The sequence below is a fragment of the Propithecus coquereli genome, unplaced genomic scaffold, assembly GCF_000956105.1.
Source record: "Propithecus coquereli isolate 6110/MARCELLA unplaced genomic scaffold, Pcoq_1.0 Scaffold81, whole genome shotgun sequence".
NCBI classification, from domain to species: domain Eukaryota; kingdom Metazoa; phylum Chordata; class Mammalia; order Primates; family Indriidae; genus Propithecus; species Propithecus coquereli.
In genome coordinates this window covers 4,738,530-4,766,477 of record NW_012154285.1, presented here as the reverse complement: position 1 = coordinate 4,766,477, position 27,948 = coordinate 4,738,530, and the positions used below count along the sequence as shown (strand labels likewise).

Below are 27,948 nucleotides of genomic sequence, written 5' to 3'. Positions count from 1 at the left end.
CAGTCCCAGTTTTCCCAGCCACATCCTTGATAGTTGTATTGTTTTAGCCATCCAAGTGTGACCTCTGCCGTCACATCCCCTGAGCAGGAGCGGGCTATGAAATGTGACCCGCCCTGGCTCCTCTGTGCACAGGAGACGCACAGGATCTACAGGCAGAAGCTGGAGGAGCTGAGCGCGCTGCAGACACTGTGCAGCGGTTCCATCGGCAAGCAGAAGAAGCGCCTCAAGGACCTCAAGCGCACACTCCAGAGGTAGGCACGGCCCCAACGCCAGACTCCCTGGTTCACAAGGACACAAGCCCAGCTCAGAACCGGCTTAAGCAGAGAATGGAAATTTTAGTGGAAAAAAACCAGGACCAGGTTAGCTTCAGGCATCCCTGGATCCAGGGGTCAAAGGGTGTTTGTAGGATTCTGGTTTTTTCCTCTAATTCTGTCTTCCTCTAGGGTGGCTTCACTCTCAGGCCGACTGTCCTGTCCTGGTCACCAAGATGCCCAGCAGCAGTGCCCGCTTATGTACTCTAGCCTTGCTTCCCGCTGGCTTTGCCACCCCAGCAGAAGGAGTTTCTCTTTCCTAATACTTCAGCACATGTGCCGGTGTGATCCCCACTGACTGGGGTTGGCTGTGTGCTCTTCGTGAGCCAATTACTGAGAATGTGCATGGGCAAGACTATGTCATGGCTCAGTGTGTGGACCTTGGAGGGGGGGGAACAGCCCCTACCTGAGCCACACGGGTGGGGAGGAGAGGATAAAAGCTAGGCGCTGTTGCAAGAAGCAGCCCTGCTGGACAGGTAAACAGCCAATGTCCTTCTCGTGGGTGTGGGATGCTGTCCCCATCAGGGGCTCTGGCGTAGGGGCTGCGAGGTTGGCATCCCTGGTGGGGATGTGCTTGGGCTCATGACTTAGCTCAGTTCCTGAGCCCTGCTCGTGTTCACTTCCCGATACTTGTGTCTTCATGGTTTGGAAGTACTCTCGCCCCTCGTAGGTGAAGGGGGCCAGTGGATGCTGTAACCCTCTAGTCAAGCAGGGAAACTGAGGCTCCAAGTGACTTGTCCTGAGTTGCTTAGCTGGGCCTCCATTCCAGCGTTTGTGACTCCTGGTCAGCTCTTTCCTGCGGACGATATTGGGAAAGGTCCCGATTATGCCCCTGGGCTTGGCTGCCCATTTTGGAAACGGAGGCCCACTAGTCATGGGGTGGAGAGCGTGGTTGGGTCCAGGTAGACACATCACTAGATGTGTCTTGGAAAAACGCATCTTACTGATGGCAGAACTCAGAGTCCTGTGACTTTTTTCAGTCTGAGATTTTTTAGCCTCGGCACTGTCGGTAATTCTTTGCTGCCGGAGGCTGTTCCTCGGCATTCCCTGGCCTCCACCCATTCGGTGCCAGCATCACCCTGACTCCTGTTGTCAACCAGGATGACTCCAGACATTGCCTAGTGTCCCCAGCTGAGAAGCACTCGGTTAGAAGGTTGACCCACAAATTAGTTTCTTAGACTAAGGACCCCTCCCATTCCAATGTGTCTGCTGCCTTGTTTTCCTAGTGTTGAGCGTGAAACGTTACCGAAGAATAACAGACTTTAATTGGTTGCCTTGCCTATGCTTTTAAGTGCCTGTCTGCGTGTCCTCCTAGCCATCCTTAGGGTATCCTTTGGAATAGTGAGAAGAAGGAGATTATGCCAGTAAATACCCATCGAGCTTATACTATGTGTCAAGTGTTATTCCAGGTGCTTACACTGTACGTGCTCATTTAATCCTCGTCAGGGTATTGTCTGTGGGGCAGGCCTGATGTTATCCCCATTTTTCAGGTATGGAAAATAAGGCAGGGAGGTTCAAGGACTTTCCCAAGGTTGCAAGGCTACTAGGGAGCCAGCATCACGCCCGGAGAGTGCAGATAGAGAACTGAAGTTGCAAGAAGTGTCGGGGCGGAAAGGTGGAGGGCAGTGCCCAGGGCGTCCAAAGTCTTCCTCCATCTGAGTAATACCCCTGCCTCTGCGCCTGCACCTCTGACCACAGGTACAAGCGCCATGCCAGCCGGGAGGAGGCGGAGCTTGTTCAGCAGATGGCCACGAACATCAAGGAGCGGCAGAATGTCTTCTTCGACATGGAGGCCTACCTGCCCAAGAAGAACGGGTAGGAGCTGGAGACTCCCCTGCCCCTGCCACGGGCAGGTGCCCAGGCCCAGAACACCTGGTCTGTGGAACTCCCACCTGCCTGTTGGGGATTTGGGTTGAGGGGAAGGGGGAGCAAGGGCAGGGAAGAGAAGGAGCCAGGACCCTTCCCACATGTTCTCCAGGAGTCCAGGAGGGGACCTCTGCCCCGCCGCATGGTAGTGACATTCCTGGGAGGGCTTTTCTGAGGAACCAGCACCTGCCACATGCCTGGTGCACTTGAGGTCGAGAGGGAAGATATTCTCTCCCAAGAGATCAAACATGTGTTGAGTGCCTGCTGCATGCTCTGCATTGTCCTGGGAGCTCCCTTGACGTCTCTTATTTTACCTTCCATAACCTGGTGCATCAGTTTAAGGTATCCGTATTTTGACAAGGTTCGGAGACATTAGGGAATATCTGGCCCAGGTGGCTCAGCCAGGTTTGACCAAGCCAGGATGTGAACACTAGGTATTCTGACTCTGAAGCCTGAGTTCTTTCCATCTTCTCCCTGCAAAGAAGTCCCTCTCTGCCCCCTCCAGTGACACCATTGCTGCTTTGTTCCAGATAGACCCCTTAACAGTGTTGTTTGGCGACCTGGCATGGTCTGCTAAGCATGTCCCCTTGCTTTAGCCTGACCCCGTTTCCTCGTTCGGCCTAGCACTGAGGCAGAGCCTCCCACCAGGAGGAGGGGCTTCCTTTTAGGCCCACAGTGGGGTGGCAGGTGGCTTGCCAGCCCTGTTACATCTTAACCCATTCCTCTGAGCCTCTCCTTTTTTGCTGTTTGTTTAAAATTCACAAGATAGGTGATCATTTTCTGCGTTTTCTACAACAGCCCAGCATTCATGACACTCTTTCACGGTGTCACTGAAATCCACCTTCCTGGCTCCCCTCTCTCCAGTCCTCTGTGCATATCTTTTTTTTTTTGAGACAGAGTCTCACTGTGTTGCCCAGGCTAGAGTGCTGTGGCGTCAGCCTAGCTCACAGCAACCTCAAACTTGTGGGCTCAAGCGATCCTTCTGCCTCAGCCTCCCGGGTAGCTGGGACTACAGGCACGTGCCACCATGCCCGGCTAATTTTTTCTGTTTTTAGTTGTCCAGCTAATTTCTTTCTATTTTTAGTAGAGACGGGGTCTCGCTCTTGCTCAGGCTGGTCTCGAACTCCTGAGCTCAAGCAATCTTCCTGCCTCGGCCTCCCAGAGTGCTAGGATTACAGACGTGAGCCACCGCACCCGACCCTCTGTGCATCTTATGTCAGTCAGGAATCTTTGGTTTGTGGATGACAAAAAACCCAACTCAGAATTGCTTAAGAAAAACTAAGGGATTTATTGGCTCATGTAACTTAAAAGTCCATGAATAGCTTCAGGTAGGGCTGGATCCTGCTACTCAAATGATCCTGGTAGGACCTGCCTCTCATTTAGTATTTTTTTTTTACTCACTTTTCCAGTATATGAGTTTCATTCTTAAGTAGGTTTTTTCTGTAAACTGGTGCCGAGCAGCTTTGGGCTTCTTGCATCCTTTCTGCTAATCAACTAGTAGAGAAAGTCTGTTCCTTAGTCATTCTGGGAAAAGTCCCAGGGCTGATTCTCATTGGCTTAGATGGTGTCATATGACCATTCTTAACCCAATCAGGAGGATGCACTGCCTTGATTGGCCAAGCCTGGGTCACATGCATTCCCTGAGGGCCTAGGGGGGAATGCAATTCTCTGAAGGGAAATTGCAGTTGCCCTTTCAGGAAGTAGGAACTGTGTGCTAGGCAGGAAAATAGATGTCCTCTTACACCTCCGTTCAGTTACACCAGACCAGAAATGCCCCTGCAGTCCACTCATAGCTAGAAAGAAGGTTCTTCTGTATTCTTTTTTCCTCTCAAATTTCTATTTATCCTTCAAAGCCCAATTCAAATGTTATCACCTCAGTGAAGCCTTTCCAAACCCCTCTCCCTCTGTGGAATTTACTCTTCTTCTGCAAGGTCCTGTAACTCTGTATTTCCACCTTTGTTAGTGTGTTAGAGTACAGGCTATTGTAACAGAGACCCAACGATACAATGGCTCAGTGAAAGGTTTCTCTCTCACACACAACAGTCCAGAGGCGAGGGGGCCAAGGTGGGGGACTCGTGGTCATCTAGTTGCTTGGGGCTTTCTCAGCTTACCGCTCCACCACCACTTGGGGAGTTGTCCTCATCTGCACGGCCAAAGCTGTCTTGTACCGTCACATTTCCAGGAAGGGTGAAACAGACCATAGAGGGCAAGCAGATACACCTTTTACAATAAGCATTTGCCATTTCCTACTAAAGCTGAATACGTACATACACCGTGACCCAGAAATTCCACTCCTGGGTATATTCCCAAAGGAAATGGGTGCTTATGTCCTGCCTGTAAAAGCTGTGTACAAGAATGTTCACAGCCAAGAAGCCAGACACAAAAGACCACATATTGTATGATTTTATTTATATGAAGTGTCCAGAGTAGGCAAATCCATAGAGACCGAAAGTAGATGGGTGGTTGCCAGAGGCTGGGGGGAGGGGAGAATGGGGAGTGACTGTTCATGGGTATGGAGTTTCTTTTTGGGGAGGTAAAAATATTCTGGAATTAGGTAAGGGTGATAGTTGCACAATATTGTAAATATATTGGAAACTATTAACTTGCATACTTTAAAAGGGTTAATTTTATGGTATGTGAATTATATCTCTATTGAAGAAAAAGAATGTTCACAGCAGTTTTATTTGTAATTAGTCAAAAACTAAAAACACCTGGATGAACCCAGAGGACATTGTGCTAAGTGAAACAAGCCAGACGCAGGAAGCAAAATACTTCATGTTCTCACTTATAGGTGGAATCTTTAAAAAAAAAAATAAAATACATAGAAACAGAGAGTAGAATAGTGATTTCCAAGAGCAGGGGTGCGGGGCAGTGGAGGGATGTAGGTTAAAGGGTACAGGTGATAGTTATGTAGGATGAATAAGTCTAGACACCTAACGTAAAGCAGGGGGACTAGAGTTAGTGATGTTGTATTATGTACGGGAAGTTTGCTAAAAGAGTAGATTTTTGATACTCTAACCACCCACACAAAAACAACTAAAACTGAAAACAAAATGCTCATCAACAGTAGAAGGAATAACTAAATTGTGATGTTATCAAAGTATAATACTATACACCATGAGAAACAAGAACATGCAGATTTGCATATAACGTGACTGAATCTCATGGACATGAGATTGAGGGAAGAAGCCAGGCATGAAAAATTACACACTGTGTTCATTTACGTGAAGTTCAAAAATAGGCAAAATGAATCCATGGTGATAGGAAACCAAACAGTCACTACCTTTGGTGGGGCGCAGCTGTCTTGGGGTGGGCTGGGCATGAGGGGACCTCCTAGGGCTGGAAGTGTTTTATCCTTTGGTCTGGGTGTTGGTTACATGTGTAAATATGTAACAAGTCATCATGTTGTACATTTAAGATGTGTACACTTATGAAGGATTATGCCTTTTATTTATTTATTTATTTTTTCTTTCTTTTTATTTGAGATGCAGTCTTGCTCTGTCACCTGGGCTAGAGTGCTGTGGCATTAGCCTGGCCCACAGCAACCTTAAACTCCTGGGCTCAAGTGATCCTCCTGCCTCAGCCTCCTGAGTAGCTGGGATTACAGTCGCGCACCACCACACCTGGCTAATTTTTCTATTTTTAGTAGAGATAAGGTCTCGCTCTTGCTCAGACTGGTCTCAAACTCCCAACCTCAAGCGATCCCTCTGCCTTGGCCTCCCAGAGTGCTAGGATTACAGGCGTGAGCCTCTGTGCCCAGCCCATTATGCCTTGCTTTTAGAGAGAATTCTTTTTAAATTGACCTAGAGATCGTATCCATGCCTTCACCTCATTGGCTACAGCTTAGTCACATGCCCACATCTGGCTGCAAGGGAGGCTGGGAAATAGTCTCTAAGCCGGCTTCTATGGGGGATGGGCTTGTCATACTGTCATGTGTCACAGTTGTACGGTTCTCCCGTTAATCACCATTCTCCCTTGGTGTGGGACCACTAAGCTTAGCAGCCTGTCTTCTAACATTGGGGGCTCAGCATGTGCTTGGTAAGTTTGAATGTTTTTGATTGGCGCTGCCTGTAAGGGTCTCGGGCCTCACAGGTCTTTCCTTCCAGGCTCTACTTGAATCTGGTGCTCGGCAACGTGAACGTGACCCTCCTCAGCAAACAGGCCAAGTGAGTGTGCCCAGAGAGGCTCAGAGGAATCCAGGCAGTTTGCTCTTTCAACTCAGGGAAGATGGGTCTAAGCTAGAGTTTTTGCATAAATAAAAAAACTGGCTTTTGGTATTTTTGACACTTTCCTTCTCAGGGGGAGACCACTTTGGGGAGGTTTCCTTCCTTCCTTTCACAGTATGGTGGGTAGACAGGACTCCCCGTTTCCCACAGGAAATGGCTCTGTTTCTCATGGGAAACGGGCAGCCCTGTCTACCCTGAATCCATCCCATTTCCAGGCAAAATCAAATGCTGGCATTTCTGCCACAGCAGCTAGCTGAGGGAGGAGACCCTGTGTCTGCCTCCCACTCATTCCCAACCCCGGCCTAGAACCCTAAGCCAGGAGTCCAGGGACATGGGGAACTTCTTTCCCTAATTGATCACCACCATTAATTCAAGGCCAGGACTCTCCTTTAGTGGGCTGGGAAGGTCCTTGTGGCACAGGGGAGTGGCAGCAGGTCGAGGAGCTGATGGAGCTGAGTGTCCCACACTCAGACAGTGGAGTAGTGACAGTCACATGACCTTTCCTGGGGGCGTCTGTCCTGGCAGGTTCGCCTACAAGGACGAGTATGAGAAGTTCAAGCTCTACCTGACCATCATCCTGCTCCTGGGCGCGGTGGCATGTCGATTTGTCCTTCACTACAGGTAACAGGGTTTGTCGACGTGTGTGGAGCGTGAGGAGGGGCCTGGGGGAGAGGGCTCCAGAGGGATCCAGGGTCAGCCCTGCTTCTGCAGCGGCAGTGTTTGGCGTGACAAGGTGTAGGGTAGAGAAGGGCCACTTCTGGCAGACGGCAGCCTGTCCACCCTGCACGCATCCGACGCATACCTATTAAACGGCTGCCAGGAAAGCCTTGCTCTGCAGTAGTTAAGAAAGAGCCGAGTGGGGCGTGTCCATACAGTGGAATGTTGTCAGCCAGGAGGAGAAACGAAGGGCTGGTACACACCACAGCACGCGTGAACCTTGGGAGCGTCACGCCAAGTGAAAGAAGCCAGTCCCAAAAAGGCCACATAGTATGACTCCATTGATGTGAAATGTCCAGAACAGGCAAAGTCATAGAGACAGAGAGTAGATCAGTGGTTGCCCAGGGTTGGGGCGGGGAGGAGGCGGGTACTGCTGTTGGTACAGGGCTGCTTTTTGGAGCGATGAGAATGTTCTGGAATTAGGTAATGGTGGTCGTCGCACAACTCTGTGAATACACTAAAGATCATTACTACATTGTGTACTTGAAAAGGGCAGATTTTATGCCATGTGAATTATATCTCAATTACAAGAAAAAGAAAGGATGCCAGAAGGAAGAAAAAGAGCCCGGCCAGACTGCCTGGGTTTAGATCCTGGCTTTGAGACCAGCTGGCTCAGGGCACGTTCCCTCTGGGCCTCCGTGTTCCCATCTGTAAAACGAGGGGGCCGGCAGTCCCTGCCTCACAAGGGCGTGATGATTCAGTGAGTCCACACCGCACGGACACGCTCAGCCAGGCCGGCACGCGGTGGTGCTTCGAGAGCCCAGCTGCTGCCATCGCGCAGGACAAGGCCGTGCGGCTCTGAGAGGCTGTGAGAGGCTGAGGCTCCTGCCCCGTGGGTCTCGTCCCTCCCTCTGGCCCTGGATTTTCTGCCCTGCGGGAGGCAGCCAAGAACACCTCGGGCATTCGGCCCACGTGCCAAGGGTTGGTTTCCTGGCGGGCGCTTGGCTGGGAGTCAGCTGCTTGTCTGGCCACTTGAATGTCCTAACAAAGGCTCTTTTAGGCCCTGGGCCTGTGCCCACCTGCTGCCTGGGGCCTGGGGCCTCTCCATGAGGGCAAAGGCTGCACACACCAGTAACGCCTTCCCACGTGTCCCTCGGAAGGGGGTAAAAGTTCTCGGTGTGCAACTGGATCCCCTCGCGCCGGGGCCTCCCGGGCCCTCAGAGGGCAAAGCCCGAGTGTGTTGCCAAGTCCTGAGGCTTGCGAGGGCCCGGGTGTTTCCATTTCTCCCCACCCCCTTCTGGGTTAGTCTCCTAGGGCTGCCAGGACAAAGGGCCACCAACTGGGGGGCCAAAACAACAGAAATATATTTCCTCCCAGTCCTGGAAGCCCGAAGTCTGAAAACAAGGCATTGGCCAGACAGTGCTGGCCCCGAAGCTGCCAGGGGAGGATTCTCCTGACTCTCCGGCTTCTGGGGGTCGCTGGCTGTCCTTGGCATAAAGTCATTTCACTCCAGTCTCTGCCTTTGTTGTCACATGGTCTCTTCCCTGTGTGTCTCTCATGGCCTTCCTGTAAGGACACTAGTCGTTGGATTTAGGCCCCCCCCCAACCCAGTATGACCTCCTCTTAACTAGTTACACCTACAAAGGGCCTATATCCAAATCAGGTCGCATTCTGGGGTCCCAGTGGATGTGAATTTTGGGGATGCTGCTCAACCCAGTACACCTTACATTTGCTAAACACGGGACACAGCGGGGGCTGGCTGGACGGGCAGTTCCTCTGTGTCCTGGTGCCTGCAGGGGAGCTCACCCTGCTCTTTAACCCCGGGCCAATGACCTCATCTGTCCCTACCTCAGTTTCTTCACATAGAAAGTGAGGGTTACAGGAGCTGCTTGGTAGGGCATTGTGAGGACCCAGTAAGTTATACCTGTAGAGTGTTTAGACTGGTGACTGGCTCGTCGGTGCTGTTAAGTGTTAGTGCTTGTTTTTAGTGCCACCGTCACTTTGTGCTAAGACTGGACATACACGAAAAAGCTCACAGCTTGATATCTGGTGTGTCCGAGTAGCAGGATTCTCTTTCCTTACTCTTGCCCCCTTGGGATCCCTTCCTGGCTGGGAGCTCTACCCAGAGGCCCTTCTTGGTGCCCCTAAGCCTGCAGCCGGGCATGGCCAACACCCTCCAGAGCCCTGGGCTCTAGGTCCAGCTCTGCCACTCATGGGCTGTGTGGCCTTGGGTAGAGCGCTCGACCTCCCTGTGTCTGTTTGCTCATCTTTCCTGTGGGCCTCAGGACACCTACTCTGCTGGTGCTGCCTGGTCTTTAGGAGCTTTGGTGAGGCAGCTGGAAAGTATGAAACCTGCCTCTGCTGTGTCTGGTTAGGATTGTGCTCTATGGGGTTAGAACCAGGAGGAAAGAGGTGGTCGGAGTTAAGCTTGGGCTGGATGGGCTTGAATCTCATGCCGGTGCTTACCATCTGTGATCCTGGGCAATTCACTTCCCCTCTGTGGGCCTCAGTTTCCTCATCTGTAAAATGGGAAGTAGTACTTAATTTGGGTACCCTTAGAAGAAACCCCCAAGACAAGCATTTTGGTGCCAGTAGTTTAGCTGGGGCGCGATCCCAGGAAATGCTGGTGGGGGAAAGGAAAGTGAGACAAAGAAGACTTACTCTGTGAGTAGCTGGCGCTCAGTACTGCCGGGAAGCTAGGGAACAGCGTAGCACGTGCCTCGGAGCTATCCCACCTCAGGGGCGAGGGAGTTGGGGTATTTATCCACCAACAGCTGTCAGTTGGGGGAGCTGGGGACTGCCCCTGGGTTGTTAATTCCTCCGCCCTTCTGATCTGCCTCTTGGACCAGCAGAGCGCGCTCTGGTGGCCTGAGATAGCCCCCAGGCATGTTGTAGCAATTGGGAGTCCTGCAGACGTGGACGTGGTAAGCGCACCTGCTTCAAGGGCCAGGCCTGTAGGCTCTTGCCAGGGTCCAGAATGTCTGCAGCGTGGTGTGGTAGACTGAATAGTGGTCCCCAGAGATGTTCACGTCCTAATCTCTAGAACCTGTAAGTTACCCTACGTGGCAAAAAGGACTTTTTATTTGTTTATTTATTTATTTTGAGACAGAGTCTCACTCTGTTGCCTGGGCTAGAGTGCCGTGGCATCAGCCTAGCTCACAGCAACCTCAAACTCCTGGGCTCAAGCAATCCTCCTGCCTCAGCCTCCCGAGTAGCTGGGACTACAGGCATGCACACCGTGCCCGGCTAATTTTTTCTATATATTTTTAGTTGTCCAGCTAATTTCTTCTTTTAGTAGAGACGGGGTCTCACTCTTGCTCAGGCTGGTCTCAAACTCCTGAGCTCAAACGATCTTCCCGCCTCGGCCTCCCAGAGTGGAGGGATTACAGGCGTGAGCCACCGCGCCCGGCCAAAAAAGGACTTTTTAGATGTGACTAAGTTAAGAATCTCGAGATGGAAGGTTACCTTGAATCGTCCAGGTGGACCTGATGTAATTACATGGATGCTGATAGGAGAGAGACGGGAAGGTCAGAATCACAGAAGGATGACGGTGGAGGGCTGTTGTCACTGGCTTTGTCCCAGGATCCCTTCACCCAGGGACGCTCACATAGGAACTCAGCCTTTCCGTTTACAGAAGGCAAGTCTGAGGCCGGTGGGTCTCTGCCAAGCCCGGCAACAGTGTGTTTGTCCCCCTCCACACTGACCACAGCCCAGCACGCACTGTGGTCGCCATCGCGGAGCCGCAGGCGTTGAGTCAGTCTCCCACGCTGCATGGCCCACGGGGATTTTCTTGTATGTGTAAGAAGGTTTCCAGCTGGGTTAAGGGTTCAGAAGGAGTTTACATCTTGACACCGCAGACAACTTAGAATATGAAGTTTCCTGTGCTTAAAGTCCTTGTGTACCATCCCACCAGAGATTTCATATCACACAGGGAGAATTTGGGAGACAGGTTGCCCTGGGCTGGGTGGTCAGGGAAGGAGCTGGAAGCACAGGTAGGGTCCAGGTAGCACGGTGAGGAGGGGTGTAGGATTCCAGGGGAGAGACGACGCACAAGAGGACAAACTCCTCTGCCTTCTGGCGTCAGTGGGGTGTCCAGAGGCAGCGCCTGCTGCAGGCAGCCCTCGACCTGGTTTGCTGTTCTGCAGGGCGAGGGTGGAACCCCTGTCCCTGCTTCTCACATCTACTCCCTCGCTTTTCCTCACCAGGGTGACCGACGAGGTCTTTAACTTCCTGCTGGTGTGGTATTACTGCACCCTGACGATTCGCGAGAGCATTCTCATCAGCAACGGCTCCAGGTACTTGGGGGCCCGGCTTTTTGGAGGGCACAGAGGGAGCCAAAGGGAAGCCTGTCATGAAGGGGATTGAGGCGAGGGCCCACACCCTCGGCCTCTGTTCCCTTCCTCCTCGGGGGCTCTGGGGCTGTCCGGACCTGGGGAGGAGGAAAACTGTGTCTGCTGCTGTTGAAGCAGCATCATGTTTATGGTCAATCTCTTGCTTCTGAGCAACAGAAATCCTAACTCAAACTGGTTTAACATAGCAGGAAATACATTTTCTCATAAAAAGAACAGGCCCATTGGTCTGACATCAGGTAAGGCTTGATTCAGGTGCTCAGACAGTGTCATCAGGACCCAGTTTCTCTCCATCTGTCACCTCTGCCATCTACTGTGTTGTGTTTATTCCCAGGCTCCATGCAGGGGCACCCAGGAGCTCCAGGCACACGTCATTATTTCCAGGGTTCTCAGCGAACGGGGCACATTCTCACTGGATCCCATGGGCTGGGTCCAGACACTGACAGGATCACATGCCTGTCCCTGACCAGTCCAGTCTCCAGAGAACGCACTGCTGTGACTGGCCAGGCTTGAGCCTCACAGCCACCCCTGTAGCCATCATTGGAAGCTGAGTGTCAGGAGGAGAAGTGGGGTATTGGGAGGAAAATTGGGATATTGTCACTAGAAGGATGAAGGGATTTTGATGACAAGAGTGGATAGTCCTCCACCAGGAGATGGAGAGGAGAGTGGGCAGGGGATGAGGGTCTTAGGCCAAACCTGCCCATCAAAGAGAGGATGCCGAGGAGGACGGAGGCCAGGCTGGGAGTGAGGGCTCCTGAGTTCCAGTCCCAGGGCAGTTGCTGAGCCACGCCTGTGACCCTGAGCATGTCGTGTCCCCTCTCTGGGCTGTTTCAGAGTCCCCTGAGGGAGGATGATTGTGTCACAGTGGTGTTGAATGAATTTAGGCAAGATGGGGGGTTCCCTTGCTCCCCCATCTCTGAAGGGCTTTGAGTGTAAGAAACCCCACTATTTTCTCCTAGTCTCCTTCCTGCCTTGCCTGCCTCTAAGCTGAGTTTTGGGACCCAGTTAAGACCCATGTCTTGCCACCTGGGGAACCCATTTTCCAAAGGTCTGATTCCTTTTTTCTTTTTCTTTTTTTTTTTTTGCCATTTGTTGCCCAGACTAGTTTCGAACTCCTGGGCTAAAGGGATCCCCCCACCTCAGCCTCCCGAGTAGCTGGGACTACAGGCATGAGCCACTGCACCAGGCCCAGATTCCTTTTTGGGATGGCCATTTGAACCTCGGCATGCCAGTCTTGTTCCTGTTTCTTCCTGAAACAAAAAGTAACAACCTCCCAACTCTCTGCACTTCCTCCTTCCTGGGGGTTAATAAGGAACGTCCAGGAGCCACCGTGTGTTTCAGACCAACGGGCATCTGCCAACCGTACCCAGTACCCAGATAATTTGCCACTTTCTCACTTTTTCGCCTGGTGGTCTCTATGGCAGGTCCCTACCCTGCTGGATCTTACCCTGAACATAGAGCCAAGAGGTAAGGACAAGTATTCCCCTCCTCCCAGCCTCTTGAGGGGGCTGGTGATTCTTAGGAACGCAGCCTGTAAGCACGTAGCCATTTAGAAATGATCAGTGTTTCTCAAACTGTACGTTATTTTTGCCATATCCACGTAGCACCCAGATGACAATTTCCTCATTTTAATTTAAGCCTCCATTTTTTTTTTACTTAAATAAATGTTGATTTATTTTAAAAGGAAACTATTTTACCACTATACATGGAAAACCAGCATCAATTGCAGGAAGAGTCCTGTAAAAATATCCTTTTGTTTTCACCTTAGAAGTTAGTGAAGTCAGTTGTTTTTGCTTCCCAATCCTTGGAGCCCGAGGCCTGCCATCTCTCTGCATGTCTGTGGGAAAAGGGAGATGAACAGATCTTGCAACCGAGATTCTCTCCTTGACTTAATCAGGAGACTGGAAAGAGAACCAAACAGAGGACTTCTCACCACGTGGTTCAGTATTATCTAGTGTCGCACTCTGGTATCATCTAAAACTTGGTATGCTCCTCATGTTTTGGGAAACACTAAAGTAGAAAACTTACCAAGTAAATAACATTCATAGTTTTCCTTAATTTTAGAATGAATAGTATTTTGCTTTTGGGTGTGGTTGGAGGGTAGCCAGGGTAGTTTATAGTGGGGAATGGAGCCAAGGCAAGAGGCCAGGCTTCCTTGTGGCTAATCCTCTTCCTGTACCCTTGGGCTTCCTATATCAGTCTTGGCATTTCACCCTTCTGCTCAGGGGCATGCCGTGCCTCTAGCAGACATCCTACTTTGCTAAGAGTTGCTCGGGACAGCTCTTTTTCCTAGTATGACAAGCTGCGTGTGGGCGGTTACCGGAGAGAAGGAAGTAGGACTGACCAGGGTCCTTGCAGGTGTGGGGCTCACCAGGAAAACAGAGCGGGGCACTAAAGGGGGCAAGCCTCACCTGCCAGCAGTTCAGCAGGAGCTTTTCTGGGTTTCCCGGAGCTCATGCTCTGACGGGACAGCAGGCATGGTTGTCTCTGAGCTTGCAAGAGGGTCTGTTCTCACCCCATCTGCCATTCAGTCACACATTTATGGTCATCTCCTAAGTACCAGACACTAAGTGAGGGATGCCGAGATGACTGTCTCACCTGTGCCTTTTGGGGACACTCACAGAGTTTTTTTTTTAATGGCAAAGACTCCTTCTTGGCAAATGTGGTTTAAGGAATTTCAAGTTGTAGCGGAACCATTCCTCCAGTCCTGCCTCCCTGTGTGGGCCAGGGGCAGGGGCTTGGATGGGTGAGTGGAGTCTGGAATGGGGCTGGTGGCCCAAACAGGTGCCATCTTCTAGAAGGACTGTTGTGGGCAAGGGGCAAGGCAGGTGGGCTGAATCTGGGTGGCTAAAACTTGTGACTCATCCTCAACATCTGTTGGATATTCAGCCTCCACTCTCCCTCAGCTCCTTTTCGGAGCTCGTTTATCCTGGGGGCGGGCAAGGGAGATGCCTTTGAGGTTTCCCCTCCCATTGGCTTCTGACCAGGGAATAGCTAAGCAACCATTCCGAGAGAGCAGGTGAGGAGGTGGTGGGAGGGGTGCAGATTGGGATGAACTCTACCTCTCTCATCACCGAAGCATCTCTGAGCCATATGGGGAAGGAGCCAGGTCTGGAACTCAGGGTCGGGACCCAGGAAGCACTCCCACGGTCTTTGTTGAAATGAATCAAACCCAAGCTCCGCAATGAGGAAAGGTTCTGGGGACAGTGGGGCCGAACCACATGGACTTCCTAGAGGCTAGCTGCCCACTCGGTCTGACTGAGGCTCTTTGTCTTGTTCCTGGTTGCACTGAATTGGGACTGGGGGTGTGGTCAGGGAAGCAGGCGTTGGGGTGGGGACTTCTCTGTTGTGAGACGGAGCCACCCTAGTTTGTGTCTGATGCTTCCCAAGAAATGTAGCTCATTAGCTCAGTCAGCGTCAACTTCTCTTGCAAATTTTGTTAATGATGGAAATCCACCCCATAGGGACTAAGTCTGAGGGGAACTTATGGGCATATGTAACTGGGAGTGTCAAGGAGGTGAAAAGGGCTGGAACAGCGCTAATCGGCCCCTGCAGCCCAGGCCACCAGCCTCCTGCTTGATCAGCAGCCCCAGGGGAGAGAGCTGTCCCCATCTTGTTGGAATCTCGAGGCAGACTTTGGATTGGCTAGGCTTGGGTCACATGCTGACCTTGGAGCCAATCACTGTTGCCGGAGGGCTGCAGAATCCTGATTGGCTGGCTTTGGGTCATGTGCCCCCTTATATACCTCAGCTCTACCCCCTCGTACACACACACCCTACGCAGACTGAGTTCCCCGCGGGAAAGCGGAGGCCCCAGAAGCAGGGTGGGCTGTGACTGACAGCGGGCAAAACAGCCATGTCCACTGCATTTAGTTGTGGGACAAGACGGAATAATGAGTCAATGAATCGCCCATCATGTTTGCTTTTCTAGTGAGCTCTCCAGGGTACCTGGCTCTAACTGGCTTTTCTTTTGTTTGTTTCTAAGAGACAGTGCAAATGACCTGCTCATAGCTCACTGCAAACACCTGGGCTCAGGCAAGCCTCCTGCCTCAGCCTCTCAAGTAGCCAGGACTACAGGCACGTGGCTGATTTTTTGTACTCTAGAAGGGGTCTTGCTATGTTGCTAAGGCTGATCTCAAACTCCTGGGCTCAAGTGATCCTCCTGCCTCAGCCTTCTGAGTAGTTGGAACTGTAGATGTAAGCCACCACGCCAGGCTAATTATTTAATTTTTTTGTAGAGACAGGGTCTCTCTGTGTTGCCCATGCTGGTTTTGAACTCCTGGCTTCCCAAAGTGCTGGGATTACAAGCGTGAGCCACCACCCCCAGCCTGACTGGCTTTTATAGGGGCCTATCCTTGGGCACAAACATGTAGAGGGTGGCAGGCAGGTCAGGGACCCTCAGTATAGAAGCCATTCTCCAGCTGTCTAGATAACCCGGAACACAAAGCAAGAAACGGCCTGGGCTTGTATAGTGGCTGTGGCACATGTTTTCCACACACTAACAAACATGGCTAATGTGTCCTGAAAGAAGCGATGCTCTCCCTGGCACAGGCCCAGATACCAGGTCATGCTCTATGTTCTGGCCGTGCATGCACCGCTCTTCTGTCTTCTGTCTGCTCTTTAGAAAAAGCCCACAAGCCGCTGCAAGCTTTATTTCTGTAGCAAAATGGGCCCAGGCAGTGAATGCTAATGCATCTAGGTTCCTTTTTGGGGTGATAAAAAGGTTCTAAAATTGATTGTAGTGATAGTCGTATAACTCTGTGAATATACTAAAAACCACTGAATTGTACGCTTTGAATGGGCGGATCATATGGTATCTGAATTATGTCACAATAAAACTGCTGTATAAACACACATGCACAAAACCAGCCCAGAGCCCTAGGGTGTGCAGATGGACGATGGGGCTCGTGAATGCTGGGCCGGGCAAGAAGCAATTTCTAGCCTCACCCGATGTCACTGAGCTGTGTTTATTGGTGGCATCTGTCAGAGCTGGGCTCTGGGCACAGCGAGCTGTGAAATTAAAAGCTGCTGCTCGGTCAGGCTTGTTGCCTGGAGTCTGTGTCTGGCACAGGCTGCTCCTAGACAGGGAGAGGACGTTTCTCAGGGGAGCTTCGGGAGGAGGACAAAGGAGGGTGGGGCCCACCAAGATCTGAGGGCTGATGTGTGGCTTTGCGGGGATCTGGGGAGGTTGCAGAGAGACCTCTTGGTTGCTTTTCAACCTTAGAGTCTGAGGGTTTGGCCAACTGCCTTTGCTGTCAGAAAATTGGAGCCAGAGATCCTCGTAGACTCTGACAGATGAGATGGATACTTGGTGAGGTTGAGGGTTTGCTGGGGACAAAGAAGTAGATGGACATCTTACATTGTCCCCATGAACTCACATGGCGCCTGCAACAATCTCCTGTCACCTCTGTGCTGGTGGCATCCAGACTAGCTGCTGCTTTCACCAGCCATACCTCCTGGACATTATTCCTGTCAACATTTATTGAGTGCCTGTTGTTTACTTGGTGCTGTTAGTGCTGGGAATATGGAGCTACATAAAACTTTGTCCCTCACTGTAACTCCTAAGGCACACACAGGCTGTTGCTTAAATAGCTAACTTTTTTTTTTTTTTTTTTTTAAGAGACAGGGTCTTACTCTGTTACCCAGGCTAGAGTGCAGTGGCTCAATCATAATTCACTGCAGCCTCAAACTACTGGGCTCAAGCAATCCTCCTGCCTCGGCCTCCTGAGTAGCTGGGATTACAGGTGCGCACCACCATGCCCAGCTAATTTTTCTATTTTTAGTAGAGACAAGATCTTGCTCTTGCTCAGGCTGGTCTTGAACTCCTGAGCTCAAGCGATCCTCCTGCCTCAGCCTCCCAGAGTGCTAGGATTACAGGCGTGCGCCACTGCGCTCGGCCAGGGAAGGCCTTTTTGAGGAGGTGATGGTTGTTATGAAACTTGAATTTGGCCCAGGAGCCAGGCAGGGAGAACGGCAAGTACAGAGACCCCGTGTTACTCTGCTGGGGCTGCCAGAACGAAACACCGCAGACTGGGCATCTTACACAGCAGAAATTTATTTTCTCGCAGTTCTGGAGGCCGGATGTTCAACATCAAGGTGCTGGCAGGGTTGGCTTCTCCTGAGGCCTCTCTCCATGGCTTGCCCAGGGCGCCTTCTCCCATGTCCCCACACGGCCTCTTCTCTGTGCACGCACATCCCTGGTGTGTCTCCTCTTCTTACAGAGACACCAGTCATGTTGGATTAGGGCCCACCTGTGCGACCTCATTTAACCTCATTGCCTCTTTAAAGGCCCTAGCTCCAAATACAGTCGCATTCTGAGGTACTGGGGGGTGTTAGGCTTCAACATGGGAATTGTGGGGCAGGGGCACAATTCAGTCCAAATGGGCCCTGAGGTGGCAACAGGCTTGGTGAGTTCAAGGGAAAGCCAGATGCCTGGAGCACCTCAGTGCTGGGGAGGACGGGAGGAGAGGACAGGGAGGTGGGGATTGAAGGCGGGTGAGATTTGGGATGTGTTGAGGGTTGCGGAAACCCCTGGAAGCCTCAGTGGGTCTCTGGGCTAATCTGCAGGTGTGGGATTGTGGCTCTGTAGGGCAGAAATAAGGGCAAGGTCATGGCTTGGGTCCATTTCTTACTCCCAGAGGCTGTTTCCGAGCCGTGGGGCAGCCCTGGCCCACGTGGGCTGGGAGGCAGATGCCTGGTGTCCCCCCCGCCTGAGCACCTCTCCTTCTCTCTTCCTCCCCGAGAATTAAAGGCTGGTGGGTGTCTCACCACTACGTCTCCACGTTCCTGTCCGGAGTGATGCTGACCTGGTGAGTAGCTGCTCCCGTGCCCACCGCGTTTCTCCCCAGGAAGCCGGGTAGCCGGGAGGGGCTGACGCGGATGGGACGGCGTCCAGGCTGGACTTCGGGCAGGAAGGCAGGGATGGGCTGACAGCTAGGCCAGGGCCTGGCCTAGGGGCCTCGCCAAGCCGGCTGGGGGGTGTTCCCGGGATGTTTTGGGAAATGTTTTAGGGTCCCCGCTGGCTGGTGCGGAGGTGACAGGAATCGAACGAGGCTGTGGCACGAAACCAGACTGGAGGACAGGGGACTGGCAGGAACCTGGGTTTCAGCGTGACTATGTGGGCTCCCCTAGTTCTGGTCCTGCGTCAGGGACCGAGAAGGGCAGGAATCGGGGACCTCGGTTTAACCTGAAAACCTTTGCTTCTCTCCCCGTTGGAACAGGTGGGGCGGGGATGAGTGTCTGATTTTACGGCGCACCCCGCCTTTGTTTTTCCCCCTGCCTTCTCTCCAGGCCTAATGGACTCATTTATCAGAAGTTCCGAAATCAGTTTTTAGCGTTTTCAATTTTTCAGAGTGAGTGTCTCTTGCCCAGCTTTGGGGGAGGGGGCGCGGTTCCTGTGGCTTTCACTGAGGGGGGCCCCCAGCTGACATCAGTGCTTGCGTGTGTGGAAGGGAGAGCAGACTGGGGAAGGGAGGGTCCCAGAAATTCAGAAAGGAGCTGTCCCCCCACCCAGATCAACTCCATCCTACCTTCTAGCCCCCCCCTTGGGGAGGGAGGGCTGGGACCACAGCCCCCACCCAGAGCCCCCACCTGTTCCTTCCCCAGGTCAGACCAGCTGCAACCTTTGGGAACTGTGTAGTGTCGGGCCACTAACCTTGTTTCCAAGTCTTAAATAAGTCCTCAAAATTGAAATATATATATTTTTTCATTTGAGAATAGCTCTGGATTTGTATACGATGAACTGGCCCCAGGGTTGCCTCTGGGCTCTGGGGAGGGGGCTTGGATGGCTGGGGACAGGGAGAGAGTTTCACTTTTCACGGAGAACCTGTTTGTTCCCTTTGAATTTTATACCGTGTGCATATTGCCTTTTCCAAAAAAATACAACTGAATTTGTAAATAAAAACCTGCTTGCAAATAAATAGAAATGTCTAAAGCCAAGAATGGAAATTGTATATTATCCCACCCTAAGGGATGATCAGTGTTAATTAAGATCTATGTCCTTCCAAATGTTTTTATTCATAAATACATACTATGTATTGCATATGTATATTTTTTACATGTGGGATCTTTCTGTACATGGAACTTGACGATTACAACCCACTTTAAAAACTTCGATTTTAACAATTTACCACGGCTGTTTGTCCACGTCCTTACCTCCTCATTTTAGCAACTACAAAGTATCCCATTGTATGGAACTCTCTTGTGCTTTGGTGTGGCACACAGCTCCCAACACAGCAGGGGCACATCTTGCATTCCAGCAGGCATCTATTGAGTGCCTGCTGTATGCCTAGGGAAACTCCAGAAGTTTCTCATCTAGTTGGGGCATAAATGGGTTCTCACAGCCTGGGCTCTCTTTGTATCCCTGGATAAGGGATCAAGCCAGTTCAAACCAAAGTGTGTGTGTCGGAGGTGGGAGAGGGTTGTAACCAGGGCGCCCTCCCTGCCCTCTGGCCAGTGAAGACCCGCCAGCCTGCAGACCTGGGGCAGAGAGGAGGTGGCCCCTGTTGAACCTGGCGCTGTGCTCCCCCTGCAGGCTGCGTCCAGTTCCTGCAATATTATTACCAGCGGGGCTGTCTCTACCGGCTGCGGGCCCTGGGGGAGAGGAATCACCTGGACCTCACCGTAGGTGAGTAGCTGGGGCGGGGAGGGGCATGCACAGAAGCACGTCCAAGCGAGACCTGCCACGCAGCGAAGCCACGCGCCGTCCTCCATCGTGTTGCTTTTCATGATTCATCACAGATTCTGCTTGCGCTAAGTGCAAGGCCAGCCGAGTGCCAGGCACCGATGCTGGGCCTCTGCCTTATCCTTTGAAGGGTCTAGTTTTTCATCCGTGTTTTATAATGTACGTAATATTAGTCTAGTGTTGGTTGTGCATCTACTTTCTGTATAACATGCCTACATGGAAGTACGTACAAATATATAAATGTATACACACTGGGAACACATTCTTAGCTCTCCTGACCCAAGGGGAGCCCAGTCAGGAACATCTGGAGACACCCTTGTCCAAACTTTCAGGGGAAACTTTTTAATAAAACTCGGCTATTTTTTGAGATGATCATTTCCATCGAATTCCTGTAAGTAGGCCCTGTTTTGAGGAGTGACAGCCATCAGGCCTGGTAACAAGGGCTGTTATTGTCATGGTGGGGGCCATCCCCCCTGCACACCTGTGTTTGTGCCTGGCTAGTTGTAGGGCGCCAGGTGGGGACATGAGCCCCTCACATGCCTCCCTTCCCTCCTCCCCGCAGAAGGCTTCCAGTCCTGGATGTGGCGGGGCCTCACCTTCCTCCTGCCCTTCCTCTTCTGTGGCCACGTGAGTCCCCCTGGAGTTTGTGGGTATTTCCTGTCTGGGCTGACCCCCGGGAACAGGAGGTCTTCAGGCCTCTCCGTCCTCTGGCCATCCCCGTGCTCGGCCCCACGGGGTCCTGGGGCCAGGACAGACCTCTGGGCACAGGGACACCAAGGGCAGACCTGCTCTGGCCTAGGGTGTCCACAGTTTCATTTTGGGGAGGGTGGCAATGTCTTGGGTGGTTGATATCAAAGCTGGGGGGGCCTGGTCCATCTCCCTGGCTTTCCAGGTGAGTCTCCAAGGGCAACCTGGAGACCAGGTTGAGCAGTGCCTGTCTCCCTCTCTGCAGTTCTGGCAGCTCTACAATGCTGTCACATTATTCGAGCTCTCCAGCCACGAGGAATGCAAAGAATGGCAGGTATGGGTGTTGGGGGGGGCGCGAGGGCTGGTGAGGAGGTTCCTGGGGCAGGGGGTGGCGGGCAGGCCTGTGCCTGTGTGGGGAGAAGTCTATCCTTAGCCACCTCCCCCCACCCAGTGTGGGGCCCTGCTGCCCCAGCTTTCTGCTCCTGGGGCCTGGGAGAGGTGGGTGGATGGGAGGGAGGCAAGGGAGGCCCTCCCCATAGAACGCTGCCAAGGCCCCTGCCTGTCACCCAGGTCGCCCACATCTCTGCCTTCTGCGGGCAAACCCACAGTTTGGGGATGGCTTTGCTAGGGGGTTGGGTGGGGGTTGCAGCAGGGCAGTTGATCGAGCTTCCCCTTCTCTCTGCCCCTGGGCCCTGCTGCTTCGCCGGCCCCTCCAGGTGTTTGTGCTGGCTCTCACGTTTCTCGTCCTCTTCCTCGGCAACTTCTTGACCACACTCAAAGTCGTGCATGCCAAACTCCAGAAGAACAGAAACAAGACAAAGAAGCCATGAGCTGCGGACTCTTGTGCCCCCGGGCCCCCAGACTTTGAGCCATCGGTCTGGTGGCACCTGGGCCGCCGAGTGCCCCCAGCAGCGCCGGCCGCAGCCATCTCAGGGGCCAGTGATGTTGCTGTAGGGCCCAGGCCTGGCTCCTGCTGGACATGAGAACTGTGAACCCCGCCTGTGCGCACAGTTTAGCCCACCTATTTATGACATATTTAACACTGGGTCCTCCCAATGTCCCAGCTGGGACTGGGCCAGTCTTCCTGGGGGAGAGGCCTGAAGCCTCAGGGAGCCCCTCTGTCCCCACTCCCGTCATTTGAACCCCTCACATTGGGGTCTGGATGTGCCTCGCCGGGGTTGGATTTCTGCTGACTTGCTACTTACCTGGTCCCGGTCGCGGGGTGGAATGAAGCCCTTCGGCACCCGCAGAGCCTTCCCTCCCCTGGGGCCTCGGCCTTTGCTGTAAGCTCAGCTCCTGCGCCGGGGGCTATTCAAGTTCTGGGAGAACCACTGACCTTTGCCTCGTGCTCTTTGTGCCTCCTGGCTTGCCCGCTTGTGGCCACTGGGGCCACTCGGGGCGGTCCTGAGGGTCACCACCAGAGGGCGCTCCAGCTCCTGTGTGCTCTGAGCGACCCCGGAAGCTCCGTTCCTCTCTGGGGTTGCCTGAACCCTGTGGCGCACCGGCCCGCTCCTGCAGCGAGTACTCTGGGAGTGGCACCAAGACCCTCAGCGCTGGCTGGCACTTAAGCCATCATGGACGTCGCCCAACTCTCCGGTCTCCCCCTCCCAGCTCAGGTTCTGGAATGTGGGGGTGGGGAGGGGTCTGAGCAGGCTCGCCCCAGAGGCCGCCCAGGGAGGCCAGGCCAAGGCTGCTGGTCCCCGCCTCCTGTGAGGTTCTGTACGAGCAGGGCATGCGGAGAGGCCGCCGGTGCGCTTGAAGGTTCTGTCCCTTCTCCCCTCCGTGGGCCTCAGCTGCCCTTAACTACATCCCTGCAGATCCACCTGGACCAGGCTTCACAGCTGGCATCCACAGACATGCCTTGTTTGGCCCTCAAAGGGATTTTAAATTTTTAAAATTAGTTACATTGTAACCAAAATAAAAATCCAGATTTCTGCTTCCCCTAGAAAAATGGGAGGACGTGGAATGTTCCCACAGGACGCAACTGGTCCCCGCCCTGCCGCAGGCCCCGCCACTCCCTTTCACCCCTGCCTGCTCTCCACGCAGGTCTCCTCTCTGGCCCTTCTCAGGCGCCTGGGTTTGCCCTGGATGAGACGTCAGCAAACCGTGTAAAGGGCCAGAGGGTCTCTGTGGCAACTGGGCAAGTCTGCAGTGGCAGGGCAAAAGCCGATGCATAAGTGAACGGACGCGGTGTGTTCCAATAAAACTTTATTTACAAAAACAGGCCGTAGCCAGACGTGGCCCACAGGCTGTAGTTTGCTGACTTTTCCCCTAGACCATTATTTGTCCACAAGGCCTTGGATTCTTCCAGAACAACAGGTCCTTGGTTGATTCTCCATGGGATGGCAGGGCCTTGCAGAGCCCAGCTGGGGTGGGGTGGGTTTCGGTCTCCTTCCCTTGGCAGACTGACTGCTGAGCACAGGTTTAGTTGAGGCCCCAGCACTGGGCAAGGGGGGCTGAGGCAGGAGATGGTGGGGAGGGCAGGTGCCACCTGAAGCCATTATGCCATCTTAGGATCTCTAGCACAGGGCAGCTCTCTGTCTCTGGTGGGCATTAGAATCACCTGGGGCACTTGTTCAAACAGTCCTGGCTCCCCGACCCCAGCGCTCCCAGGCGATTCCGGGCTCAGGTGTTTGGTGTTGCTCACGAGGCGGTCTGCTGACCGGTTTTGAGAAGCCATCCCACGTGGGGAGGGGGTCGATCGTGTCAGTTCTCGAAGGAGGCCAGGATGGTCGCGGCTCCTGGACGCCATGTGCTGGCAGAAGCAGAGGCTGTGAGGGACAGAAGGTAGGTAGCTGGACGACTATTTAAATGGACCAATCCTGTTGTGTCGCAGATGAGGATGTTCTAGAGAGAACCGACTTGCTCAAGATAACACAAGGAGCTCGTGGCACTTTCCATCCTGAGTCTCCAACAGTGCGGGGGCGGGGGAGAGGGTTAGACGAGACCTTGCACAGCGGGCAGACGGCTGGGACAGGGTGTAGGTCTTACTGCTGAGAGACCCTTTCCTCTCCCCCTGTGCACATGTGCCCAGCTCTGCAGAGATGGTGGCCAAGCCGAAGCTTGAGGCTGACGTCTTCCATGTGGGGCAGGCGGGCGCTGGGGGTGTGCCAGGCCCTCATCCGGGGCCGCTGCCTGTGTTCTCCTGATAGGCCCCAGCCCCGCCGTGCCCCGAGTTCCCATGGGAAGGAAGGAAGAAGCTGGGGGATGCAGCCGTGGCTATCTCGGGAGCCCAGGGAGGCGGGTGGCAGGAGCAGCGGGGTGCCCGTGGGGAACAACGCCAGATGCACACGCGCCCACTCCCAGACGTAGATTTAAGTGTAAGTCGGGTCTGCAACCGGGCACACACGTGGCTGGTGGAGGCTGTGACGAGTGCACTCCTGAGGCCTGGGGACAAACACTGGCTCTGGGGCACAAAGGGAGGAGGATCCAGCACCCTCATCATTACCACGCTCCAGTGTAAGCCTGGAGCTGGGCTTGTGGTCAGAGCCCCAGCTGGGAAAGGAGAGAGTTCCAGAATGTTCAAGAGTCTAGCTGCAGGCCCCAGACACCAGGTGCCAGAGAGTTGTTGGGGACAAGGCAGGATCCCAGGCACAGTCTGGGCCTGGGGACCCGGGCCCTGTCAGTGCTGTCATGAAGGCCACCTAGGATCGCTAGGATCAGAGCAGCAGGCAGAGCCGGCGTTTTTTCTGCCGCTGTGCTTTCTTCAGAGCGCTCAGGGCCACCTTGGCGGCCTCTCGGAAGACGTCCTCCACGTTCTCCCGAAACTTGGCAGAACATTCCAGGTAGAGCGCAGCTCGGATCTGTTCGCAGGCGCTAAGGCCCTGGGTAGGGAAGGAGCCAGCGTTAGGTGAGGGGGCCCAGAGTACGGGACCTCCGGGGCCACCTGATGCCTCATGGATTTAGGGGTGCGGGGCTGGCTTTGGGGGCCCTCTCCCCTCCATTGCAGGGCTGACCCTCAGGGGCGTGTGTGGATGGGACGTGGGGCCTGCTGGGCGCTGCCCACGGGCTGCGGGAGAAGCCCAGCCCGGCCCCCACCCCGCCCTCTGTCCAGCTCCAGGCAGAGGCTGAATTCTGAGAGCTGGGGTTGGGGCTCCCAGGCTTGGGAGGCCTCAAGACAGAAAGGACTTTGCTACACCTCTCGCCTTCTCTTCTCTGAAAGCACACTTCAGGCAACTGAGCTTGCCATGAGGTAAAGAAAAAAATTATTTTTAAAATGAATTTACCTTTATCAAGGCTTAGTCCTTTTCATTAAAGTTTCTTATTAATTTCCCTTTGCACTCCTTTTATTCTATTTATTCTCCCACACCTCACCCAAAAAGCTGCAGGGTTTGGACGTGCCTGTTACTCTCGTGGATAGGGAAGGCTACTTCCAAGCAAGGGCCTGTCCCTCTCATCCCCTACTCTGCAGCCCGAGTGAGCGGGACAGATCCTGGCTCCACTTCAGGTGTGGAGCTGTGTGACCCTGGGCAACCCGCTTAACCTCTCTGGGCCTCAGTTTCTCCTCTGTAAACGGGAATGTTCACAGCACCTGCTTCAGGGTTACAAGGATTAAATGAGGCGAGAAATGTAAAGTGCTCAAATCCAAGGGCTATCGATATTTAAAACTTACTATTCCTCGAGCCCTGCTTGCTTCAGCTCCCTAAAGGGCCACTAAGGCACCCTAGTTGCAAAGGCCAGAGGTCTGGGAGGCTTTTTAGCCACCGCTGTGGCCCAGGATCATGGCCCCTGGTGGTGGGGTGGTGGGGGCCCTGGCTGACCTGCGTGTAGGTGATGGGCTCCAGCTGGGCGGCCCGGAGTTTCCGCAGCTGCTCCTTGTCCTTCCTCAGGTCTGTCTTGCAGCCAATGAGCACCATGGGGGTCCCACGGCAGAAATGCGTGACCTCAGGGAACCACTGGGGAGAAGGCAGGGCATCAGGGCTGAGGCCGGCCCCGAATCCGGGGCCCCCACCCCCACAGTCAGGCTGGCCAGGAAGTGGCCTCACCTTGATAAGGACGTTGTCGTAGCTCGTGGGGTTCATGACATCGTAGCAGATGAGCACGAGGTGCGTATTCTGGTAGGACAGGGGCCGTAGCCGGTCGTAGTCCTCCTGGCCTGAAACCAGAGGGCAGGTGGGGGTCAGGGGGCACCCCCTCCGTGTCCACCCCAAGTCCACTGTCTGGACTCTGATGGGTGAGGGTGGGGGAGCCGGGCAAGTGACTCTGTGCCTCTAGGCCTCAGTTTCCTTATCCATAAAGCGGGGGTGGCAGCCCACAGTCCAGATGGTGGCAAAGGACACGTGAGATCGAGCCCATGCAGTGCTCGGAGCTGGGCCCAGTTACAGACTCAGTGTGCAAGTGCTGCCAGCGGTGATGCCGATCGCCATGTGCGCCCCTGCCCTGATGCTTGGGGTCCAAGTGCAGGCTGGAGCCCTCCCCGCAGATTCAGACCCACGGGGCTGGGCCTGCCCATGGGTGCCCCCGAGTCCCAGAGGCTGTGTGGCCTGTTTCAGCCTTGGCTTCCTTGGCTCCGATGCATTCGGCTGAATTCCTCCTGCCAGTTCTTGCAAATGCTAGGAGGGCGGGAGTGGGGGATTGCTGGAAATAACACTAAGCACCCTCCCCACCCAGATTCACCCTGCACAGGGCTGTTGGTTCCGGCTGCACAACACACTCGCCCGGAGATACTTTTTTTTTTTTTTTTTTTTTTAAAACCAGAGCCTCGCTCTCACCTGGGCTGGAGTGCAATCATAGCTCACTGCAGCCTCAATCTCCTGGGCTCAAGCCATATTCCTGCTTTGACTTCTTAAGTAGCTGCAACTACAGGTGTGTGCTACCACCACGCCTGGCTAAATTTAAAAAATTTTTTTGTAGAGATTGGCAGGGGGCGGGGGGCCGTGGGGGGCTTTGCTATGTTGCCCAGGCTGGTCTCGAGCAGTCCTCCCAAAGCGCTAGGATTACAGGCGTGAGCCACCGGGCCGGCCTCACCTGGGGATCATTTAACAACCCCAACACCTGGCCCCTCCCCAACAGCAGCTGAATCCAAACCCAGAGCAAGGCTTGAGCTTGGATGGATTTCTTTGCTTTTAAAAAAGTTTTTGGTAATTTTATATTGACAATTTCAACTTACAGAAATTGCAGTGGAGTGCAAAGAACTCCCTTACTCAGAGTCACCCAGTGCTTACATTTTCGCCCACTTGCTTGATCCAAATATAAACACTCTGTTTCTCTGAATCACGAGAGAGGTAACTGCAGACGTTCCATGTCTGTACCCCGTAATGGCCCCGAGTGCATTTCCTACGAACAAGGGCCTTCTCTCACCCGCCACAGTCCTAGTGAAGTATCCAGCCCAGGACAGCGACACTGACACCGTACTCCAATCCACAGGCCACATTCGGGTATCGCCCGTTTCACCAGGAATGTCCTTTATTTTTCCCCCTGGTCCAGGAGCCCCCAGGACTGTGTGCTGCACTTAGCCCTCGGCACTGATATTTTTAAACAATTCCCACAGTGAGAACTGAGCGCCTTTCGGGCTCATTGGCGACCCCCGGCTCCCTCTGCAGAAAGGTGTCCTGACTTCCTCCCACTGAGCAAGGAACGCGGAGGCCCAGGAATCCCCCTGCCCCCAGCTGCTGCGGGTGCCCGGTGGCGCCAGCCTGCCCTCTGCTCCTCCCCTGCCGAAGGCCTCTTAGGACAAGTGGCCTCTCCATGGAGCACAGCCAGGCACCTGGCCCCAACGACACAGCACAGCCACCCCCTCCCTTCCCACTGGCTCCCCTTCAACCGAGAGACCCCCCCCAAATTCCTCAGCCAGCTCCACAACAGCACAGTGATTAAGGTCAAGGGCGCCAGAGGCAGATGAGACACGAGTTGGGAGCCCAGCTCCACCGCTCGCTCGCTGCGCGACCCTCACTTAGAGCACCTGTGGAGCCTCGGGTTCACCACTGGGAACATGGACATCGTGATAAAACCCACCTCGTGGGACTGTCACCAGCCAGTGCACCTGACGCATGGGGACCCTGAGTGTGCACTAAACAGGAGCCGCCATGATGACAGTGGCTGGGCCAGAAGCACCGTCCACGCTGTCCTTCGGCCAGAGTCCCCCCAACATGAGAAGGGGTGAGGGATCAGGGTGGGCGCCAGCCCATGGGGCTATTTGAACTTACATTAAAAATTCACAGTGTTGTGGCC

The 27,948-nt window shown here is 53.7% G+C and overlaps 2 protein-coding genes across 2 annotated transcripts in view; one reads left to right on the top strand and one right to left on the bottom strand.

The window, feature by feature from the left end:
* Positions 1 to 22,964, top strand: part of TMEM120B (transmembrane protein 120B) — a 38,387-nt gene extending 15,423 nt beyond the window's left edge. The window contains exons 2-12 of the mRNA XM_012663551.1: positions 133 to 251; positions 2,010 to 2,126; positions 6,284 to 6,343; positions 6,929 to 7,024; positions 11,266 to 11,355; positions 18,152 to 18,217; positions 18,699 to 18,760; positions 19,942 to 20,034; positions 20,654 to 20,718; positions 21,044 to 21,112; positions 21,495 to 22,964. Of these exons, the coding sequence (XP_012519005.1) occupies positions 133 to 251; positions 2,010 to 2,126; positions 6,284 to 6,343; positions 6,929 to 7,024; positions 11,266 to 11,355; positions 18,152 to 18,217; positions 18,699 to 18,760; positions 19,942 to 20,034; positions 20,654 to 20,718; positions 21,044 to 21,112; positions 21,495 to 21,608 (951 nt within the window). The 3' untranslated portion in view covers positions 21,609 to 22,964. The remainder of the gene's footprint in view (positions 1 to 132; positions 252 to 2,009; positions 2,127 to 6,283; positions 6,344 to 6,928; positions 7,025 to 11,265; positions 11,356 to 18,151; positions 18,218 to 18,698; positions 18,761 to 19,941; positions 20,035 to 20,653; positions 20,719 to 21,043; positions 21,113 to 21,494) is intronic.
* Positions 22,965 to 23,059: 95 nt separating this feature from the next.
* RHOF (ras homolog family member F (in filopodia)) overlaps positions 23,060 to 27,948 on the bottom strand; it is a 13,212-nt gene continuing 8,323 nt past the window's right edge. The window contains exons 3-5 of the mRNA XM_012663550.1: positions 25,764 to 25,873; positions 25,539 to 25,673; positions 23,060 to 24,602 (exon numbers count right to left, since the gene is read on the bottom strand). Coding sequence (XP_012519004.1) covers positions 24,438 to 24,602; positions 25,539 to 25,673; positions 25,764 to 25,873 — 410 coding nt within the window. The 3' untranslated portion in view covers positions 23,060 to 24,437. The remainder of the gene's footprint in view (positions 24,603 to 25,538; positions 25,674 to 25,763; positions 25,874 to 27,948) is intronic.